The 14,482-nt window shown below is 44.1% G+C and overlaps 1 protein-coding gene across 2 annotated transcripts in view; it reads right to left on the bottom strand.

The window, feature by feature from the left end:
- The window catches only part of HYDIN (HYDIN axonemal central pair apparatus protein), a 164,887-nt gene that overhangs the window by 73,859 nt on the left and 76,546 nt on the right, over window positions 1-14,482 (bottom strand). For both annotated transcript variants that reach the window (XM_077310084.1, XM_077310085.1), the window contains exons 24-26: window positions 6,046-6,153; window positions 4,691-4,787; window positions 2,653-2,772 (exon numbers count right to left, since the gene is read on the bottom strand). In XM_077310084.1, coding sequence (XP_077166199.1) covers window positions 2,653-2,772; window positions 4,691-4,787; window positions 6,046-6,153 — 325 coding nt within the window. The remainder of the gene's footprint in view (window positions 1-2,652; window positions 2,773-4,690; window positions 4,788-6,045; window positions 6,154-14,482) is intronic.

Below are 14,482 nucleotides of genomic sequence, written 5' to 3'. Positions count from 1 at the left end.
GGATGGAAGGCTGAGTGAACCTTGAGCCGGCTGCTGGGATCGAACTCCCAGCCTCATGGTCAGAGCTTTCAGATGGCTGCCTTATCACTCTGCGCCACAAGAGGCTCGTCTAATCAGCAAGATATGTCCCATTAAAACCTATGGTTGCCAACCTCTAGTTGGGACTGCTGCCGGGAGACCTCCTAGAAGCACAACTGATTTCTAGATCACAGAGATTGGTTCTCCTGGAGAAAATGGATGCTTTGGAGGGTGTACTGTACAGGCACTGAAGTCCCTATCCAAGCTCCACTCTCAAATATCCAGGAATTTTCCAACCCAGAGCTGGCAACCCTACTTTTCACTACTCGAGTAATCAATGCTCCTGCAATCATGGTGGTTGAAGAGCTGCCATAGAAAACAATCCTGATATCTGGACTTCGGCTTAGGTTTTATGTTATACAACTTTATGCAGAGTTTATGCTTTGTTTTGAAAGTCTTAGAGAAAGTATTTCGTTCTACTGAAATAAACTGATAAAGGTGTTGTAGTTAGACCACTGCCTTTAAATGGCAGGCCTTTTTCTTTTCTGGTTTAGGCTCCTTCTAGGCAAAACCAAAGAATGTAATAATTTTTAAAAATTATTATTATTATTACATTTATATACCCCCCCCCCCTTTTCAGGATTGCCGACTTGGGACGGTTCACAGCCATATATACATTACAATTACAATTAAAATATTCCATAATCATCCATGCTGTGTGTCCTAGTTTCTCCCTGACCATGTCTCATTCAGGAGGGTGGGTTAATTAAGGGACAGCCCCCTGTGATGATGTCAGCTAAGTCAGTGTATATTCTATGCATTATGATTATTACAGTCAATATATTTCCAAATTTGGTCAGTCCGGCTTCAGACAAATATGTTGGGGTTTCTGCCTGCCTGAAGAGGGTCTGGCTGATATTGGAAAGTGATGTCTAATGCTGCTCTGGCTGTATTTTCTCCAGACAAGAGGAAGCATGTTAGCTGTGGAGCTGACCTTTGCCCTCAAGTCAAGCAATGAAGGTTCTGCTGAACCTCAGCTGAAGTAAGACAGAGCACATCTGCTCTGTCCCATTCCCCATTGCCAGGTGTGTTGGGGGAGATTGACTGAAAGCATGTCCAGCCTCTGTCCCTGTGAGGCCTGTGGCTCAGACTGTGTCATGCTGGGAGGAGGGAATAGATTTATGCATTTGTACCCTTCTTTAGCTGCAAAACTCAAGGTGCTTAGCTAATAGCAAAAGTTTTAAAGACACAAAAGAGCGTTTATAAATATATTAAAATCAATATAAAGGTAAAGGTAAAGGTATCCCCTGTGCAAGCACCGAGTCATGTCTGACCCTTGGGGTGACGCCCTCCAGCGTTTTCATGGCAGACTCAATATGGGGTGGTTTGCCAGTGCCTTCCCCAGTCATTACCGTTTACCCCAAGCTGGGTACTCATTTTACCAACCTCGGAAGGATGGAAGGCTGAGTCAACCTTGAGCCGGCTGCTGGGATCGAACTCCCAGCCTCATGAGCAGAGCTTTCAGACTGCATGTCCCTGTCTTACCACTCTGCCCCACAAGAGGCTCTAAAATCAATATACCATATGAAAAACACAGCCCCAAACAGTCTACCCTCCACTAAATCCCCCACGAACAGAACTGACCTCCTGATTATGGCAAATAAAATTGCCTGTTATACCTACTCTGTCAAATTGAATTTTTACCCCAATGTATTTGAAGAATGCCTACATTGGAGAGTAAATGCATCAAAAGCAGGCACTACCACAATCTTGTGGTTTATGGACCACAGGAAAAGTGCAACCACAGCTTTTCACAAAAAAAAAAAAAACAGATATCATGGGAGAACCTTTTTTCAAGGCTTCTGAGTGATGCCGAAGACTCTCTAGTGTAATATGAAAAACATACAATAGAGAATCACATTAGAGAATCTCTCCTAGAAAGAGCTGGATTTTGGAAACGTACCCGTGGACTCAGCATTCCTCTATTTTCTCTGTTTTGAGATCCTTGAGGCATCTATTGGACTGGCCTTCTCACAACTGATGCAGAAGTGCAAGCCCTGTGATACTGTATATTTCTTACATTACCATTTTCCATTTGATGCAAAGGTCTCCATGGGCACTGAGGAAAAACAGCTTCTAAAGTTGGCAAACCACCCTCCAAGTTATCATTAGTAGTTCTCTACACAAGGATTTAATCTGCGATTGGAAGGGGGAACACCAGGCTGAATCCAACACTACATTGAGAAAAAAGTATTTAAATAGTTATACTTCAGCTTTCCTTTTGGCTCAAATGAAACGCCTTCCTCCAATCTTCATACAACTTAAGTAGATCTTCCATTGGAGGAAGAGCTATCCTGGCTGAAGGACAGCTACTTGGAGGGCATGGTAGAACCCACCTCATCATTTGCTTATCAAATCTAATGTAACAGGATTTCACTGTTTCCTAATTATTAGTTTCAGATGGGTTAGAAAACATCCTGAGAGAAAACTCATAGAGAAATCCTACTCATACAGTTTAAGGACCATACAGGTGGCTAAAGAAGATGCAGAGGCTTTTACCAAGAGACTCATGGCTCAAGAACAATAAGTCACATTAATTCAAAAAGTGCTAAGATCAGCAGAACTGTTCCTTACTTCTTCCACGCTTATTGTATGCTGCTCCTCAGGTCTAATGCACCATAGCACTTCCTTATTCTCTCCCTGGTTCTTCTTTAGTAGATCTTCTTCCACTTGATCAGCACTTGGGAATACGGTCTAGAAAAATAGACCAACACCAACATGATCCCATTAAAACATTCTTCTTTTTGAGGGAGATGTCAATTACTCTCCAACCTCACCCAACTAGGCTACAGAAATGCAAATGGCAGGCTGGACCAGAGATAATGAAATGATCAGCCCACAGCTTCTGCTAAGTTGTTGACACATAGCAGTGAACAGGGATTTGGAAGACAAGTGCTAGACAGGCTTAAGGAAAAACTTCCTGGAAACTTCAGGAAAAGCATATTTGACCACTGGGGGTGAGAAGACCAAGATAATAAGACTCCTTTGCACAGAGGGGTCTCTTTTCCTTTTGCTGATTCCATTCCACCTCTTGTCTGGCCTCCTGCTGAAGATGGCCTGAACAAATGGCAAGCATGGATGAAGATTCCAAACTAGTAGAAATTGTTTAGAACCAGTGTAACTTCTAACTTAACCAGCCTTAGAATGGTATCAGTTTGGGCATGCACAGAGTGGGAGACAGAGGAATTGCATGTTGTACCTTGCTCAATCCACTGTGTGCTATACATACATACATACATACATGCATCTTCTTTTTAATCAACATTTTATAACTTTTAATGGTAGTAGCTGTTCTCTGTAGCAATTAGACTGCCAGGGTTTAAACATGCTATTTTAAAACAAGAACCAAGAGAGTGTCAGTCAACTGGTGAGGGGTTAATGGTGAAAGCCAGCTTGGGGTAGTGGTTAGGAATGCGGACTTCTAATCTGGTGAGCTGGTTTGATTCCCCACTCCCCCACATGCAGCCAGCTGGGTGACCTTGGGCTCGCCACGGCACTGATAAAACTGTTCTGACTGGGCAGCGATATCAGGGCTCTCTCAGCCCCACCTACCTCACAGGGTGTCTGTTGTGGGGAGAGGAAAGGGAAGGTGATTGTAAGCCACTTTGAGACTCCTTCTGGTAGAGAAAAGTGGCATAAAAGAACCAACTCTTCTTCTTCATCCTCCAGTGGTGTGCAAGTGTATTAAACTGTCCCCATGGTGAACAGACACTGGGTTGTGGGAGATACAGGCACAAGGCGAAGACTTAAAATAACAGTGCAAGGAAGGGAGCCAGGAGCCCTGCCCATTTCAGTAAGAAATTCCTACAAAAGCCATGTGGTGGCAATGGGTGAACCAAAAGAGAGAGAGAGTAAAGCCCTTCTGTGGGCTGAGAAAGCTGGGAGGGTGACACATGCCAGGAAGAGATTTCTGACTGTCGCTGGTACCCAGATGCCTCAGAGGGCAAGCTGGAATAGGGCCTGCAGGTCAGTTCCACCACATTATTCATGGTTATCCAGAACATCAGTAAATGAGAGAGAACACTGTAAAATGCACGGGTAAGAGAGACAAGACAGGGACATACAAGCAGCTGTGCTGGACCAATTGTCTACACATATTCTTATGAATCATCACTGATTTGTACGAGGGTCCCCCCCCCCCCACCGTTGGAATGTAGAGCATATTTGTAAGAACTACCTCCCCCCTCCCCATAAGACGGCTATACCAAATGGACATAAGTATCTCTTGTGTAAGCATCTTCTAGTTTGTCCCTGGAACGATTAACTCTTTGAAGCTTCTCTAACAAACAGTAGAGCCCTAACAATGAGCAGATGAAAGAAAACAGGAAGTAGATTGACTCTCTTAGTGGTAACAACTACTTGCTAGTAACCACGGGAGGCAGATGATCACTTGATTGAGCCCCAATCCTTGGCCACGACTCTTCAGTGGGTGGAGAATACCCTGTTTCCACCAGTCAGAACCAAGTTTTACTTTAAGTCCACTGTTTCATCATCATTGTACATAAATGAACAGAGCTTTACTGGGAAGGCTATTGATGCTGCTGTTCTTTACTGGGCAGCAGCTGAAAGGTGAAACAGGAGGAATCCAGGTGCCATTGGCAGGCAGTCTTACCTTTGCTTCTGAATGGTCACCCCCAGCATCTGAAAGCTGTTTAACTGAAACATTTTCTTCACCTGTACAACTCATTGTTTCTTCTATAGCCTCTTCTCTGGAAATGGAAAACAGAGATTGGGATTGGAATGTGCCTAACAGTACTCAAGACGTGAGTTCTAGTCAATCTGTCAGGTGTATTTAACAAACCACGGTTTGCTTGCCCACCTCCTTAGACAGACAGCTGCTTGGCTCCTTTCCTGCATCTAAGCAGAACCCCCTGAGGCTATCCTAAACTCCCTTGCACTGCCAGAATCCTTGAGATATATGCAGCCAGATTGGCTTTGGGTCAGCTATAGTCAACATGGGGGAAAGCCTAACTGATTCCCTGCACCACCTAAATGTCTTAATATGAAGCTAAACTCTCTCGCCTCGCTTCTGCCTGTTATCTCAACCTGAACCTTTTTTCCCCTCAGAGGGAAATTAATAGTTTGGGGAGAAACATACGGTCATGGTTAGGGCCCTCATTCTTATGCAATCTTCTGCAATATAAAATGGGCCTTCTCCATGGGAAAGAAGGTATGACTGCAAAGCATTTTTTAAAAATTATTGTTGCACTGCCATTTGTGCAGCCAAATCTATTGTGTATACTGGCAAACTGAATTACAGCTTCTGATTAAGTAATGCCTTCTGTTTCCCTGCCTCTCAAATTTTCCTTCAGGGAGTGGTGAGAGAAGGGAGGCAGGGATTTTCGTACCATTTTGAATTCGGCCTCAAATGCAAAAATACCTTCTATTCTCTGCTGTACGTTCTTCAGCGAAAGGTGGCATATAAAAGTAACCAAGAAACACACCATCAGCTCTACTTAACAAACAGCCAGTGCATTGCGGTGGGCTGAAAGTACTGGACTTGTGCGTTTCAAACCCTTTCTTGGCCCACAAGCTCACAAGGCCACTTGGGGCAACTCAGTATTTCTCTACTTGATAAGCTTGTGGTCTGCATAAAATAGGCAATCCTATTAATTCTCAATGGAGCTCCCAGGGATAAGGGAGGGATCTTGATGGCACAGAGAAATATCCCACTCTCTGGGACTCTCTCCTACTTTTCCCACTGTCCAATCCTCTTTGTGCCTCTGCAATCTTTTGACTTCTTGCTCTCCATTCTGCACAGCAGTCTTTGTAAAAGCTGGATCAAGGGCCCAAAGGAAGTGCCAGTGCCCTCGGCCCAGAAAAGAACCACCATTTCAGTGCAAGAGCACAGAGGGATTCCTTAGTGAGGCAAGAGATTTGGGGCTGGCCTTCAACGTCTCCTAGAAATTCGAGCCTCCTGTCTTGATGTCAAGGCATAAATGTTGCTCCGATGGCTTTTAAACAAACCTCTCAGCATCTTCAACATCATGTGTGGATGCTTTGGGCTGCTGGGGAAATTCATGCTCCATTGTGGTTTTCTGTTCATCGACATGGGCAATCCCTCTGGGACTGAACCTGAAAAATGCAATGTCATTTGGTGAGAATCTGTCTCATCAGAAACTCTCTATTGGAGCCTTCCAGAATTCTACTGCATTGGTAAAGAGTCTCTGTAAATATGCCCCATCTGTGTAGCTTCGATACCATTTGACTTGTCATGTTTAAATGTTTATGCTTTGTTTTCAGGGTTGTTTCAGCTCTGTTTTAGATTTATGTTCATTTTCAGATCTCTGTAGTCCAAATCCTATTGCACTATTCACGAGATGTCCTATCTTGTTGATTGCATTTGGGTTACACTGTGCCTTAACTTAGCAAGAAAGGCAGACTATAAATAATAAAAATAAATCAATGTGGCCCTGCTTGCTTGCTTGCTTGCTTGCTTGCTTGCTTGCCTGCCTGCCATTCTGTTCTCAGCTGGTTCTGGTGCTTTGACTGCACACCTGCTATGGGGACGATTCTCTTCAGTATAAACCTCTCTTCAGTATAAAACTAGCACTTCTGGGTCGAAAGTATCTATCATTTAGATTATCTGTTGAGCTGCTCCCCCCACCTTTCTGCCCCAGTGAGTGTAAAGCAGATAACAAGGTGCCAAAATAACAGCCATTTCTGGGGAGGCTGCCAGAGCCTAGCAATTGTTGCAGCCTTTAGCAATCAGATACTACATATTGGAGATACACAAGAAAAAGAGGGAATCTGGCTCAGAGTTTCATCAGTTCACCCCTGTGTGCACAACCCAACTTTCTAGCCATTTCTGGCCATTGTTTTTTAGAGGTATGATTTGACTCTGGAAGATTTGGCCCCTGCAACTGTTTTAGAGGCTTGACAAGGCTGTGCTCTGCTCTGTAAGTGGCATGCAAGACAGAGACCAGGTGTCAATGTGTGGGAGGCAGGGAGTGCTCCGAACCCTCCTCTCCCCATATTTGTGGTCAGTTTTGTGGAACTACCACAAGGTGTCTCTATTGCAAAACTCATGCCACTGTGTTGGCTTCTTCAGGCTGATTTTCAGCACTAGTGGCTTAACCTCCAAGATCTGACAAGACTGAGTTAGCCTGAGCTATGAAGGTCAGTTCTTTAACCATTTGTTTTTAAACAATAAATAGAACATTGTCCAAGAAAGCCATCAAATGGACTAAAGCCAACCCAATCTTATGACAAAATTAGTAGGTAACACTTATGATGAAAAAAATTACAGCCCAAAATTATATTGCATTTTTTCCAAAAAGGAAATGTATTGCTTGTAGAGGAATTCTCAAAGCAGTCAGAAAAGAACTGTAGAGTTCACAAAGGAAGATGCTTCAACCTGAAATGGATCTTTTTCAGTTCACAGTAGTTTATGGTTCAATGGAACCTCAAAGATACTCACACTCTCATATATGGTGTGATAACTTTATTTTGGTTCCACAGAACTTCAGTAACATATCATACCTTCAATTTTGGTGTGATTAGTATCATCAGAACTCATTCTACTATATCCAGATGGACACTCAATATTAACTTACCGTGGATGGTCCAGATTAGCCCAGTCTTGTCAGATCACAGAGGTTAAGTGGGTTGGCCCAGGTTAATATCTGGTGGGAGACCACCAAGGAAATCCAGTCAGGCAATAGCAAACCGCCTCTGAATATCTCTTGCCCTGGAAACTGCATGGGATCGCCATAAGTCAGCTGCAACTTAACAGCACTTTCCGCTTCCAATGTAACTTTATCAAGATCACTTAAAAAAAATCTAGTTGGCAACTACATAGCCTAATGACCACCAGGCTAGTACTATGTGCCATTAAGGCATATGGATTCTTTGGCCTGTGCTGCCCTTGAGAGGTAGGCTTAATGAAAACGAAAATGTCTCAGATCTATCCACACAGAACATCTGGGCTTACAAGCACCTGCTGTGTGACTTTCCCCCTTGATCCTGGGAAGAAACGATTAGAACAAAGATACGAAACACCTCCTGTAACCTGAGAAACACATTTCCTTTGCGTATGAAGAGAAAGCCAGGCTTCAACAGGTCTTTTGTCCTCATAGAAAGATACTTTATTTCATAAAGCCTCAAAACTTATAGGCAGAAGCAATGACCATCAGAAGAAACACTGAGAGTTAGCTCCTTTTGTAGTATATAATAGCTTTTGGCTTCAAAGAAGCTGGCAATCAAAGCAGATAGAGTTATTGTTCTCCCCCCCCCCGCCCCTATTCTACAAAGGAACACTGCAAGGGGTTGAAGGATTAATTAAGAACTGCTAGGAGCAGACAGCTGTGATTTGATGGCATTTTCTACCTCTACCAGGAGAAGACAAATTTAGAGGATGCAGAGAACCTAACCCCCCCCCCCCTTTGGATACCAGAATTGCAGCAAAGGGATTTTTCTATCTTTTATTCAAAATCCAGAAGTGACGTATTTCAGTTCTTGGGTTCGTTCCTCACCCTTCTTACCAACCTCCACTGCAAGGTCAGTCTTTCTGGATGAAGAGCGAGAGCAGCTGAACTGCTCAGTTTTATAAATTGGCAGAAATTGGATGGAATGAACCTAATGTTCCCAGATGGAATCCCTGGGGATGGAGCATTCATTCTGATTAGACAAGATATGAACAGCAAGCCAGTCTCATTTCTACTGCATGGATAGCTTGACGATGTAGCTCAATGCCCCCTTCACCTTGACTAGGTCCTTCCAGAGAATGAAAGATCGCAACTTTCTCTGTGGATTGTTATAGACATGTTGCCCAAATAGATGAGCAATGTTAGCTCTCTTATACAATCTTGGAAAGCCTGTATGACTAACCTGCCTGTCTGTAATACTAAGTGCTTTCTTGGCTATACTTGCAGGCCACAGTGAGGTCCTGTGAAAAACCCACACCTGGACTTTGGTTTCTTGATTTAAATGGGTGACACCCAGCAGGAGAGCCAGTTTGTTGTAGTGGTTAGGAGTGCGGACTTCTAATCTGGCTGATAAAGCTGTTCTGACCAAGCAGTAATGTCAGGGCTCTCTCAGCCTCACCCACCTCACAGGGTGTCTGTTGTGGGGAGAGGAAAGGGAAGGTGACTGTAAGCCGCTTTGAGCCTCCTTCAGGTAGAGAAATGCGACATAAGAACCAACACTTCTTCTTCTTCTTCATATGCTGAGAGTCCCTACGGCTATCCTACCAGTTATTTCAAGACTGAGGGCCATTTCGCACGGCTTCAAAGTAGCACAATGGTTGCTATTTGGAAACGCTACTAATTTGCCATAACCCACGACGTCGTAGACAATCTGCAACAATCCTGAAACCAATCAGCAAAAAGCGCTTCGTTGTGGCGCTTTCAGGGGAATCCAGAAAAGTGGATTCACCCTCCGGATAGCGATACACTCCTGCAACCAATCTGCAACAGTAGCGCTAAAGACCTGTGCGTTACCATTGTTGCTGGTTCTTCAAAGTCCATCCCCCTGGCTCTCTCCTCCAAACTTCCGGCGAAGCGATCGCCATTTTTTTTTCTCCGAGCGAGCGGGGATAAACGCACCGGCGAGCCTCTTTCTGTTTAGAGGCTTCCCTGGCTTCAGTCCTTCACCTTTAGTCACTAAGCACAAACCACTGAAAAGCCCGTTTGCTGAAATAAAGTCCCTTTATTTTTTACAAATAAATCCAGCCGAAAATCGGGCCCGTGAGAGGGGGGGGGGGATTTTTTTTTTTATCACTCGAGGCAGCGTGCAAACGATCATACAATCAAACGACAGCTCACATTAGGCAGCTGGATGGGTCTCTCCGTAGCAACGAATCTACCTAGATTCGTTGCTATGGGTCGTTTTTTTTTTTTTAAACCTTTCTTAAAGGGAAAGGGGCTGTTTGGGAGCATGCTAACGGCTGCCCATTGGCTGCTTGACGGCCAGGGGCGGGACGAGCTTGGCAATAGCGCTTCCTTTCTAGCGATTTCTGCCGAGACCGGAAGCCTGTGGGAAACGCTAAAAAACGCAACTGATTCCACTACAAAGGCAGGTATGCATAACGACGAATTCCACTATTTTAAATGGCGATTTTTCATTCCGCAAACAATTTGCAACAAAGATCCCTGTGCGAAAAGGCCCTGAGTGTGACCGGAAACAGCTACTGATATTAGCTGTACCAAACATTATTCATGACTTTACTCAGTAAGCATGAATGGTCCACAATCACAAGCTGAAAGGCAGAAGGAGCCCCTGACACTGCCACATTGATTCCACTGTTGATTTAGATTGTAATCAGGACATCACAATGCCTAAAGAATTAGTATGTAGGCTCCTTTCTTGCCCAAAGGCCTGGACTTGTCTGTATCTTGGATGTTGTCATCAAAATCTGATGTGAATGTCTTGTGAATGTAGCATCTCTAATTTTTAGCTTAGGAGAAAACTTTTAACCTGGTGAATAAGGTGCGATATAAGAAATATCTGATTATTCATTCTTTTCCTTGGAAAAGATATCACAAGGATATCATCTGAGTAAAGGAGAGGGAACACTCAGATGCTGCAGGCCAAGGAATGCCACTAAATTTGTTGGAATTGCAATCAGCAAGTAATATGGTGAAATCAGCCTTGAAGGGCTGTTGTTAAGCTGTTAAGAGATCAGGATATGAAAATGTACTGGAAAATATATAGACCCCAAAGAAGGATCTTGAATCTCCTTGAAGTATTATTACTTCAGGAAGACAAACCCTGCAGTGATTACTCATGAAAAAATCAATCCACTTCATAAGTAAAATAGTTTAATGTCTCAGTTACTCAGGCTTACATTTAAATGGCTGTGGAATGCCTATGGCAGTGATTCTCAACATTCCTAATGCCCCGACCCTTTAATCCAGTGCCTCATGTTGTGGTGACCCCCCAGCCATAAAACTATGCAAGTGTTCTTTCAAAGAAATTAAACAAAAACTGACCAATGACAAGAAGATCCATTGTTCATGATTGTATATAAATTGTTTTTTCCCCCAGGGTTTCTCAGTTCAGTTCTGCCTCTTGTCCCACCATGCTGATCTCGCTCTTTTCCGCTGCTCCAGACAGACGAATGCTCTATCTCGATCTACCCCACAAGGCTGTTGTGTGGATGGCGCCCCCCGGCCAAACTCCTTGCCCTGCCACAACCCCTGTGAAAGGGCCATTTGACCCCCAAAAGGGTCCTGACCCCCAGGTTGAGAACCACTGGCCTATGGGATACCTTGCCTTGAATACCAACGGCCGCTGATCAGAAACACAATTCTTGATAATGCACAAAAGCTTGCTAGTCCTTTGCACTCCCTAGTTCACCACAGAAGACATTAAAGGTAAAGGTATCACCTGTGCTAGCACCGAGTCATGTCTGACCCTTGGGGTGATGCCCTCTAGCGTTTTCTTGGCAGACTCAATACGGGGTGGTTTGCCAGTGCCTTCCCCAGTCATTACCGTTTACCCCCCAGCAGCAAGCTGGGTACTCATTTTACCGACCTCGGAAGGATGGAAGGCTGAGTCAACCTTGAGCCGGCTGCTGGGATGGAACTCGCAACCTCATGGGCAGACAGCTTCAGACAGCATTTCTGCTGCTTATCACTCTGCACCACAAGAGGCTCATAACAGAAGACATTAGGCCCTCTTATATTCAGCTATATTTGTCCATACAGTTTATCACTGTGTTCTTGCTGACAACAGCTCTTCAGAACCTTTCCTACTTCTGGAGATAAAAGAGTGGACCTGGGACCATCTGCAAGCAAAATGTGTGCTTTACCATTGCTGAGCCCCAGTCCTGCCCTCAGGGCACCGATGAAAGATGCTGAACGTGTTCTCATTCTGAAGTCAGCAGTCAGGCTGAATATTTGAGTAATCTTTTCTGAATAAAAAATTGCTGACATGGGTACTGAATGGAATACGGTCAGCATTCCCGCAATGGAAAAAGCCTTCTCTCTTTAGTTTCTACAAGGGTATTATCTTTGGGCAGCAAAAGTGCTAAAAAATGGAATAAAATGAGAGATATCTCTGAGATTTTTAGAATTATAGCCAACGAGATCCCCCTCTCCAGTGGAAGCAGCCATGCCAGTTCAGCTTCTGCAGTGTCTACTCCGAGGACCAATTTTTAGAACTGTGTTATATAATATATTTATACCCTGCCATGCTATCATGACTTCAGGGGATTGTACTTGTTAGCTTCACAACAATTCAGAGATTAGCTAGGCTGAGTGAAAATGATTTGCTCAAGGCTAGCCAGAGAGTCCATCAGACAAAAAGGTAATCGGATCTAGGTCTCCTTAGTAAAAATGTAATGTATTGTCCCTTACATCATACTGACTCTCTGAGATGCAGCGTCAAGCTAGATTTGCCACAATGAAAAGTATAGTGGAAGTCTCAAGGAGAATGGCAAAAAAATAAAATAAAAAAAATAAGAATCTGGTGATGGAAACTCGAATGCTAAATTTTTTATCATTTTACCCAGGAATGTGTCAAATGGTTTTCCTCAGGAACTGCCTCTAGGCCTGAAAGTGTGCTGTCCTCTGTTGACACTCCCGAGGAGAAGCAAGCAGGAAAAGATTCCTTCATGCTTTGCTTTCAAAAATTTTATCAAGCAACGTTTCCTCTCTTGCCAAGCATATGTTTGGATGAAGGTCCACAAGGGTTTATACCCTCCTCCTCAACAGAAGGAAAGCAGAGAAGGGGCAGAGATACTTGCACAAGTCTGAACTCTCCCTAGACCAGGCTTTCTCAACCAGGGCTTCACAAAACTCTGGGGTTTTCAATGGGTCTGGAGATGTAAGAACTCTCATTTTACTTAACTGTGTTTGTGTGTGTGTACGGGTGTGTGTGTGGAGGGGAGGCAGAGCAGCACAGGCCTGCTCTGGTCCTGTTTCTAGATTTGGGGTGAGCATGGGGGTGATGCCTTTGAGGTCAACTCATGGCCTGGAGAATCATTCCCTTTAAGCACCTTTACCCCCCCCCCCCCTCCAATGAAACCAATGAAGAATGGTGGTACCTACTTTTTGAAACTTGGAAAGATTTTTGAGGAGAGGCACCAGCAGCTATGCTGCAATTTTGGCACCTCTAAATAAACAGGCTCCCTTAGAGCCCCAGGTCAATTCTCCATTATACCCTATGAGGTAAAGGTAAAGGTAAAGGTATCCCCTGTGCAAGCACCGAGTCATGTCTGACCCTTGGGGTGACGCCCTCTAGCGTTTTCATGGCAGACTCAATACGGGGTGGTTTGCCAGTGCCTTCCCCAGTCATTACCGTTTGCCCCCCAGCAAGCTGGGTACTCATTTTACTGACCTCGGAAGGATGGAAGGCTGAGTTGACCTTGAGCCGGCTGCCGGGATTGAACTCCCAGCCTCATGGGCAAAGCTTTCAGACGGCTGCCTTACCACTCTGCGCCACAAGAGGCTCACCCTATGAGGACCATTGTCTATAATGGTCCCCAACGGTAGAATGGAGCCAGAAAAATTCGCCATTCCTGAATATTTACTGAATTCAAATACCATACTAATATTGGGATTCAGGAAGATTAGGAAATGTCGATATTTTTCAGGTTCAATATACCCAAACTTTAAAAATACATGCCTAGTTAGAAGTGGAAGTTGCTTGTTCAGGACAGAAGGGAATGAGAGCTCCACTGCTGACCAATGTGCCTGCACTTCTACTGCTAATTATTGTAGTCATCTCTCCATGGGCTAAAACATCTCTCAGGTCAAGGCCTCAGCACCTTTCAGCACCGTCTTTGCAAAAGCTCTACACCTTGGTTGGCATCAGAGTAGACTCCTGTGGATTTTGTTTGCTGCTGGACATCATCCCAAGGCAGGTGCAGGAACAAGGGCACCCAGCCACTTTCCATGGAAATGCTTCTTATGGCCCGGACAGGAGAGGGAAAGGAAGCTGTTTTGCTATCCTTCTGAATTGGTGGAGGATGGAGCACTCATACCACTGAAAACATAACTTCTTCAATTTTGAAGGGGAGGAGAGCAGCTGGCTTCTTTCTCACCAGCTTCTTGATGCTTGGTTTGCACTTTTCCTATAGGCTGGAGGGTGGAGGTGGCTGGGACAAGCGTGATAGCCTGTTTCTGTCCTGGGGAAAATGTTTCTTCCTCAAGCTTTGGAACTTAAAATGGTCAATAAAACTTTATACCTGCTAAAAACAGGTATAAAAGTCACCTCAGTGAAGGCACAGGTTAAGAATATCAACTATTTAAATCCATCAACATTATTAAATTAAAAATGATAAACAACAAGAAGCAACTATTAAAATTACCTTGAAACCTTTTCTTGAATTCTTATAAAAGAAAGGTGAGGACAGATGTTTCTAACTTTCTTGCATTGATTTAAAACACGGTTCACAATCCGAGAAAATAAATATTATTACTAATGTTATGGTTTCTATTACAGGTATGTTAGGCTTCCC

The sequence above is a fragment of the Paroedura picta genome, chromosome 14 (assembly GCF_049243985.1).
Source record: "Paroedura picta isolate Pp20150507F chromosome 14, Ppicta_v3.0, whole genome shotgun sequence".
NCBI classification, from domain to species: domain Eukaryota; kingdom Metazoa; phylum Chordata; class Lepidosauria; order Squamata; family Gekkonidae; genus Paroedura; species Paroedura picta.
Note: the sequence above shows the minus strand (reverse complement) of the source record. Positions and strands in the feature narration are given on the sequence as shown.